Source organism: Pezoporus occidentalis, unplaced genomic scaffold, assembly GCF_034315485.1.
Source record: "Pezoporus occidentalis ecotype Australia unplaced genomic scaffold, CSIRO_AGI_Poc_V1 ctg65, whole genome shotgun sequence".
Classification (NCBI taxonomy): Eukaryota; Metazoa; Chordata; class Aves; order Psittaciformes; family Psittacidae; genus Pezoporus; species Pezoporus occidentalis.
In genome coordinates, this window is record NW_026915998.1 from 2,036,870 (window position 1) to 2,045,836 (window position 8,967).

At 44.6% G+C, this 8,967-nt stretch overlaps 1 protein-coding gene across 3 annotated transcripts; it reads right to left on the minus strand.

Moving 5' to 3' along the window:
* Window positions 1-445: 445 nt before the first annotated feature.
* On the minus strand, window positions 446-8,697 carry SLITRK4 (SLIT and NTRK like family member 4). Of its 3 annotated transcripts, none has more exons than XM_062640507.1 (2): window positions 8,463-8,697; window positions 446-5,725 (listed from the first exon to the last, which is right to left on the minus strand). In XM_062640507.1, exon 2 carries the CDS (start codon window positions 5,673-5,675, stop codon window positions 3,162-3,164), a length of 2,514 nt encoding a protein of 837 aa, XP_062496491.1. In that variant the 5' UTR covers window positions 5,676-5,725; window positions 8,463-8,697; the 3' UTR covers window positions 446-3,161. The 3 variants fall into 3 exon arrangements, with proteins under 3 accessions (XP_062496491.1, XP_062496492.1, XP_062496493.1); XM_062640508.1 differs by lacking the exon at window positions 8,463-8,697 and adding an exon at window positions 8,111-8,239; XM_062640509.1 differs by lacking the exon at window positions 8,463-8,697 and adding an exon at window positions 8,035-8,239.
* Between the last annotated feature and the right edge of the window lie 270 nt (window positions 8,698-8,967).

Genomic DNA, 8,967 nt, shown 5'->3' on the forward strand with positions numbered 1-8,967 from the left:
TCTTCAATCACACTATTATGCCTATATATTGCATCATATATGTAAACCACTCAGGAACAATTTATACAGGAAAGTTCAGATTGTGCAATCTTTATTGATGCTGGCAAACCTACACTCAACTGCATAATCCCAAAAGTCACTGTGCTCTATGTATTATATACAATGTCTCTGAACCAGCTTTTTTTGAAGTCAATGAAAAACTCTACCTAAGCCCCACTCTTGGGCATATTGTTTGATTAGTTCATGAATAGTACCTCCACACATGATTTAGATTGAGTTTAAATGCTTTACTGGATTGGGACCTCAATGAGCAGGAAAATCTGATGCAGTGTAATGGTATAGCATACCAGTTCCTCCTTTGGTCAGTAATTAAAAGACCTCACCACAAAAACAAACAAACAAGCAAAACCTGAAACAAAACACCACAAAACAAACCAAACACCTGTTTTTAGCTGAGGAAGGTATGATCATTTATCATTGATCTTTTAGCTCAGGGCAACACAAGTCATAAGCACATCAGTTTCAACATCACTTAAAAGTATTACCTTATTTGCTATTTCTAATATTTTTAACACATGGCTCTGCAGAGAAGGGTATGGGACATGACAGACTGACAATGCACTGAAGTGTGTCGGAAGCCTTATGCAAGGCAAATCCCAGTGAACCTGGATACATACTTAAAGCCAAGCAGCACCCGGCAGAGTAGGCACAGTGACCCATTATTCTTAACCTACTGGTGGTGCCATTGTAGTCTATCATGTCAGTGCATCTGTAACACTTCTTAATTCACAAACTCTTAACACAGTAAACTCAAATGTAGTTATTCAAGCCTTGGATATGTATTGCATCATTGGTCAACCAAGAACTTCTTATGCTAGAAAAGCATATGTACATAGTGTCCATGTCCTGAAAATCTCTATGACATCCTGAAGTCACTTATTGCACATTGATAGCAGCAGCTTCTTGAAAGAAACTCAGTCATTAATTTATCTGTTATAATTTTATTATTTGAAGTCATGTACGTAGTATGACATTGTACATACTCCATTGTAGCATGGAGAAAAATAATAAACCCCTCTAAGTTACAAGAGCATAAACAAATGTCTGAAAATAGAAAACTGATGTTTTGTTTTGCTTTTTCTTAAATAAAGAAGCAGTGCTTTGGGTTTTGTTTTTTTTTTCTTTTTTGTAAACTTTGCTAAAAATACACTGCAGGCTGTTTGCCAAGTGTCCTTCCAGAATAAAAATTTCACAGCAGTATCATAAAGCCCTGAAATTAGAGGTTTATAATAGAAATAGCTGACACAGCCTTCTCCCCAATATCGTTATCAGGTCTTGCTGTAATATTTGTTAGCTCCAAATTAATGAAAAGCATTCGTATTTGTATCCTACTAATATTAACTGATTTATGTATTGATTTGAAAAGGGGCAGGGGAGAAGGTCTGGAAGCAAAGGAGATAGAGGTACTTATCCAAACCTCATTGAAATAAATGAAAAAAAAAAATCCTTTTCAAGTCAAAAAACTTTTGTTAATCTCATAGTATAGATTTGCTGTATGATGCTTTACCAATAGACCTTCATTCTCATCTCCAGGTGCCATCTATCAGTGAGATACAGTGGAGATTTTCCATTGTCCTGACTGCTGTTTATCCCTGGCTATTCAGATTCAGCTTTCACAAGGGCAAGTTTTCACTCTCTAGATACGAGCTACATAATACTCTGAACTGAGACCACTATATTCACTTTACACTGTGGTTTTAAATAGACATGGTTTGCCATATTGTTCACTGTCTGATCAGTTATTTTTTTCCTGACAGACAGCAGCCAGACAGGTAAGAACATAAAACTTATGCATATACGATTAAAATATTACCCTTACCATGAATTCCTGATAATACTTGTAGCGAAAACTACTTAGATTAAGCTGTAGAACCCTGAAAAGCAAGACAAGTGATGGCAAATAACTGCCTGAGACACAATACTAAAAAACTAATGACTCTATTTTAAAATGCACCATTGGTAACAAATCTGAAATAAGATAATATGCTAATTTCACAAGAATAGTACAGAACAATTTTATTATTATTATATCTGATCACTTAATTCTGGATAATTCTATACATCTCCAGTTTCTGTTTTTTATATTGTTCTGGTTTTATTTATACTGAATGATTAATGCACTGTGATCAGGAAAACAAGTCAGGCATATTAAATACATATTAAGGAGTACATATTTTTCCTATTTAGTATACAAAGTATTTCATAAATATGAATTATATTATAAAAATAATTTCTGCTACGCTCACACAGTAAGCACTTTGACAATTGTGGACAACCTGTTGGGGTTGCAAGTTTTTCATGTAACTGAGAAGGAACTCTAGTTTTAATTGGAGATGAGTCTTATAACAGATTCTGCATAAACATCAAATATTTTCTTCAGATGCCACAAATACTGCAGAAGTCAGGGTGAACTATTTCTTTCTTTTTTTCTTTTTAATTTCTTTGTATAGACATGTATGCTTCAAGTGGTCAAATTTATTTCATAGGTATGTAATGCATGGTATATTTAAAACAAATATTTGCACAATTTAACATTATAATTCCAGTGGTTTCAAAATGCAGGCCATAAATGTATCCAATTTACACATACTATCAAATGTTCTCTCTTTGCATGCTTGTTACTTTCCAGATATTCTTTAAACAGTGCCATTACAACACCACAGATCAAGGGATTACTCCAGTTCCACCAATTTAAATCCACGTGCAGGATGAAGGACCCAGCTGAGGTACAAACACCAGTACCAGGTTTCTTGTGTTTGTTCTAACAAATCACAAGGAGACGATGGTTTTGCATTTAAGGTACAAAACATATATGCCTCTTGAGGTTAAATTCAGGGTAACATGTATAAAGCATCCCTTTGGCAATAGAGTTTGCAGTATCCTCACAGGATTCCATGGGGCATGAGCTTTATGTAGTAAAATCTATTTAGGAAATTCTCCTCTACTTGACAATTCATATGCAGCTACAGTTAATCAAGACACCCTTGGACACACCTGCCTCTATGCCTATCAATATAATATAGTATTTGGAAGTTAAAAGTCAACAAAAGGCACTTTCATCATTAAATAAATGTCCTCTGTAGGTGATAAGATTGTATGACCTATATTTTATTCAAAGCTGTTTGCTCTTCAAGGACTTGTAGGTAGTCGGGTGAACCTTGAAGTTTAGCTTTTAGTTCAAAATATTCACTTTTTCTTTGTTCTACTACAATTTTACTATGATTACCACCTATTAGAGATTTCTTGTTTTTTTTGTCTTGTAGTTTCTCTGGATAACGTATTTCAAAGCCACTGACCCCTATGCTGTTGTATTCTTTTTTACTTTCAAGAAAATTTTGAATAAATACATTGGAATCCCTCCCAGGGAATAACTCATCCAGTTCATCGATTGTGCTAAGTCTTTTTCTGGTATCCGCATGCAACAAATCTTTCTCCTTGTCATTAATATTTCTCAGAATGACTTTTTGCCCTGGTGGGTCAGCAAACGTGAAGCCCGTTTCAGACTCTTTTAAGCCACAGGTATGACTTTTGGTCATCTGCTCAATTGTCTGAGGAATGAAGGCCTCTGCACCTAGTCCATCCTTTTTGTTTGACTTGTGATCGTGCTTTCTTAGCTGCAGTTGCATAGAACTGCATTCTTGATTTCCAATCCCTTCATGCTTTACAGTTGGTTTTTTGTTGCGCCGAAGCACAAAAACAAGAAGACAAAAAGCAACAAACACTGTTAAAATAAGAACAACTAATATGCTTAAGATTAGGATGGACAACGGAACTGGGCCACCAGGAGAGCTCCGAACTGGTCCTGGTAGTGTTGTGAAAGTGACAGCGGGCATTGGACTAGTGAACAGAGCAGATGGCTTGTTTAAAAGTTTAGGACAGAGGATCTCATTTTTCAGAGACTTAAGTTCAATGTTTGCAAACTGTACAGGTGTTTCACATTTCAATTCCTTCACCACAATACCTTCATTTAGCTTTTCAAGCCACAGTTTTAAAGCAACTAAATCACAAGTGCAGTCCCATGGATTACCTTCCAAATCAATTTGTGTAAGGGATTTCAGCTGATCAAGAACGCCACTTACAGGTAAATACATGAAATGATTGTTCCTCAGATTCAGTCTAGCAAGGGGTGCACCAGCAAATATGTACGCTGGCAAGCTTCGTAGAAGATTGTTGTTCAAGTAGAGCAACTGCAAATTTGGCATTAAGTCAAAGGTGCCTGCTAGGATTTCTTTGATAACATTGTATTCCAAATACAGATACTGTAAGTTGTGGAGGCCAGCGAACATGTCTGGGCTCAGACGCTCTATCTGATTGCCATTGAGATACAATCTCCGTAAATTTGTGAGGTTGCGGAAAACTTCTCCTTTGATCAGGGAAATCCGATTGCTGCCTAAATGTAGCAAATCCAGCCCCTCGAACTCCATGAAATCTGCAGTGTCCACATTCTTAATATAATTGCCATTTACATGCAGTTTCTTGGCATTTAATGGTTTTGGAATGAGTTCGGCCATTGATTCTATATTTCTTTCTTGGCAATTTACACTTAATCCCAAGTCTGAAGGATGTGTTTTGCAAACACAGGGGACTGGACAAGGAGTTAAAGGAGGCACCCTGGTCTGGAAAGATACAATTTGACTGAGATTGCGATTAGACAGTGCTTTGCCTGCTACTATCCCCGAGATCTTTGAAGGATTTGTAGTCTTTGGCGGCTTTGTGACTAATCTGTGCACTGATGTTTGAGTGGTGTGGCCATTAGGTGTGCTGTAACCGGGCTCCAGCTGCGAGGGAGGCAGAATGCGCACATCAAAATCACTCCCTGTCCCCATGGAGCACAGCTCTTGCTTGTTGGTTTCTTTCAGCAGCCTTCCATACAAGTCACTGGGTGTTTCACAGATAGCTTCTCCAATGTAGATGTTATAGGGCATGTTCTCCAGCCACGCTTTCAAAGGCAACAAATCACAAGTACAATTCCAGGGGTTGTCCTCCAGCTGCAATTCAACAATTCGGCCAATGTGTTCTAAAACTCCAATGTATGGAAGCTTCTGTATTCGATTCCCTCGTATATCCAGATGAGTTAGAGAAGCAAATCGAAAAATATTATCAGGAAGGAATGAAATCAGATTGTCATTAAGAATCAGGACTTTCAGCTTGTGAAGCTTATTGAAGGCTCCCCGTTCAATAAACTTGATTAAATTGTAGTCAGCTTGGAGATACTCCAAGTTCTCTATGCCAAGGAAAGTGTCAGCTCGGAGAATCTTTAATTCATTGTTGTTCAAGTGCAACTGTTTTAATGCACTAAGACCCATAAAGGCCCCTCCCTCAATGTTCTGTAACTTATTATTACCCAGTTGCAAGGACACTGCGTATGTAAAATTAAGAAAGGAATTTGGATATAGAATAATTAGCAGGTTGTTTTGAAAGTTGAGGTGGTAAAAATTAGACCATGGTGGTTTAAGCTGATTTGGTCTGTAGACTGCAACCTTCTCACAGTTGACATAGAGTACATTCTCAACTGACACACAGGAGCAAACATTGCAAATTTCCACAGATATATCAGCATCTGCAGTTGTAGAAGAAACTGGAGATGACAGAACCAGAAAGAGCCACAGAAACATCTTCTTGTGATCAGCAAGCAACCTTAGGCTCCTGAACAAAGATAAAGAATCTAAAGAAGAAAGAAGGAAAGAAAAAAAGAAAACGTTTTTCAGTTGTTACTGTTCCAAAACATCATTTGGGTTAAAAATTGTATACCACTGAGCTACTGTACCTGCCAAGGATTATAGATAAACTACAAGCACTGAATTTAAAATAACATGAAATATTTTAACAACCAAATACATGGGAGCTAGAATGATTTCAAATACGGCATGTAAATTTCTGTAGACAAACACAAATAACACTGAGGTCTGTCAAATATATTTCTCTCTCTCTTGTACATGCCAAGCATGCATAGCTAACAAAGCAAAATAACCAAAGGAGATTCCAATTTTATGCATATTTACTCTCCTCAATCCTGCACTGCTCATATGTTGCCGTGCATTTCAGGGATATTAAACACAAATGCTGATGTTATGCATGCCCAAACATCTGGGTTGAGATAGCACAATATAGAAAGGATGAAGACACAGACACAAAAAGCAATGTCAGTACTCAATGTATGTATCTATAGCATCAACACGTACAGATTATCACTACTATAAAAGCAAGATTCACTCAAGGGGTACACAGGCATGCACACACATAGTTTCTGTCACTTATTATATCTAGTTTAAATAAATTGGTGTCAAACTGATTGCAGAAATACAATGAACTATCCGCAAAACAAGATCAGCTCTTGGTAACCAATGGAAGCACACAGATATGGAAGAAGCATGCACAGGTATACAGCTCCATCCCCTGGAATAACAGCGATACCCTCACTTGCAGGGCAAAACAAAGTCAATTCACCAGCCCAAAACTACTGAAACTTAAGAACTTTTTTCTTTTGTTTAACTAATATGATGTAGTTTGCTCTTCTCCCTGCACTGATACAGAGGTGGCTTTCAAGAACCCTCCACATATAGACAGGTCAGCTGAGCTGCCATTTTTTTTTTTTTTTTTTTTTTTTTACACGTAACTGGAGCCACAGCTTTTTCTTTGAGTTACAAGGTAGCTTTTTTAAAAAAAAAGAAAACAAAAATCAGTCAATAATCAATACATTGCTCCCCCACCTTCCCCATTCCCCCCATTTCCCAACTTGTCCCTTTCATTTCTCTCCTGCTGTGGGAAGCCACTGAGCTGGCAGGAGGGAGCCAGGATGGAAGTGGAGAAAGCAAGAGCCAGCTGGAGGGAGGAGAATCAGGCTGGAGGGAGCCGCAGGGAGGGGAGGATGCGCCGGGGGACCTGGAAGGGTGGGCAGAGGAGCGATGAGGGAGGGAAGAAGGAAGGGAGGACACAAGGACAAGAGGGAGAGGGAAAGCTGAGAGGAGGCGAGGGAGGAAGAGGAAAAGGGATAGCTGAAGGGGTCAAAGAGGCCGCAGAGCGGGAACATGGGGAGAAGAGGGAGGGGAGCAGCCGCTGCTGATCCCCGCAGGCTCCCGACCCTGGCCGCGTGGAACAGGCCCACGGGGCAGCGCGATGCCCCCGCGTCCCCAGCGCTCCACCTCCTCCCCCCCGGGCTCCGTCCCCCAGTGTCCCTGCCTCTCCCACGCTCGAGTCCCCTCTTCTTCCTCAGCCCCGGGGCGACGGCCGCTGCCGACTGGGCTCGCTGCTGGACCTGCACGGGGCTGGCAGCGGGTCGCCCTGCCTGGCCAGGAATGCCGGCGCTACCGCAATATTTGCCGCAACCGGCTCGGCTGGTGCCGGCTCCCCTCTGTCGTGGGCGCCCCGTCGCCCTCTGCCTCCCTGCGGGGGAAGACAGGAGGGACACAGGCGCGCACACACCGCACGCACATGCCGGCTAGGAATGGACACAGCGCGGCGATGCAGCCCAGCATCTCTTACACCCTCCTTTTCGTAACAAGGCACAACCGTGGTCCCCGCAGCCAAATACTTCCAAGACCTCCAGTCCCCCTCCCTCCGTGTCGTGTCCCGTGTACCCCCCCCGGGGCACCTTTGCAAAGTCCAACCCGCAACACATTTACACACCCCCAGCCCCACTGCGCAGATCCTGCCCCCCTGTCCCTCCCACACCTCCACTGGCTTATCCGGGTTGCCCGGCCCCAGTCCCTCCGCTCGCCTGCGGGAAGGATGGGAGCCGGCAGCGCTGCGCCTGGTGCCGCTGGCCCGGGGCTCCGGGAGGCGGCCGGCTAGAAAGGAGAGGCGACCGCGATGGCAGAGAGGCTCCGGCAGGAAGCCACTGTCGCCCCGTCACCATCACCCCCCCCCCCTTTAAAATAACAGTAATGAAAACAAAACCTTAGGAATAATTAAAATAAATTAAAACGCCAAAGTAAAAGCAGCCCCGGTACACCCCGCTCCCCTGCCCGCACTCACACGCCCGGCGGGGCGGCCGGCCGCCCCCGGCGATGCTCCCGGCGGCGCTCCCCGGCGAGCCCGGCACCTTCCCTACCTCGGCGGCCGGGGTCGCCGCGGCCCCACTCCGCTGCGCTCCACCGCTCTCCCAGCGAGGTTCCCCGTCCGGCAGCTCCGCGCAGGCACCGAGCGGCGGGGGCAGCCGGGCAAGTACCCTTGGCCGCGCAGAGCGAGGCTAAGCCCGGCGCTGCAGTACCCCGGCTGGCTCCGCCGCATGCAGCAACCGCCTCGCTGAGCCCTGCCCCGACACCGCGGTCCCCAGCACACATACGGGAAGAAGATCCCTCTGCACACGGGCACCCGCTCCCATCGCACTGCTCTCGCCCACCCCTTGCACGCAGAGAGCCCCCTCCCCTTCGCCACACGCACACACATATGCACGCACGCACCGAGCGCTCGGGCGCTGCTTTGGAGGGGAAGGAGACTCCGCTCCGGGGGAGCAATGCCAGCGCATCGCGACCGGAGCCTCTCCGCGCTCCTGGAGTCGCGCAGCTGTTACCTCTCCCAGGGAGATGCCGGGCTGCGCCCCCGCGGAGCTCAAGCGGGCGCGGAGGGGCGGGAGGAGCCCTCCGGGGCGCCGAGAGTGGCGGGGCCCCGGTGCCGTGCCGGGCGCCGTGGGGCCGCCATGGGCGGCGCGGAGCAGCTACAAGTGCAGCTCGGGGCAGAGCCGGGACGGGGCCAGCTCGCCCGCCCAGCGGCGGGTGCGCGCCCCTTAGCAGCGCGGCTGAGGGAGCAACGCGGGGGAAGGGAAGAAAAGAAAGGGCTCTCCCCTCATCTTTACTGAGGAGTGTCGTTCCCCCCCCCGCTCTTGAAACAAAAGTAGAGGTGGAAACTGAGTGGGCAGGATGGTAACATTTGCTGCATTTAATATGAATTGCAATTATGGAACAAAAT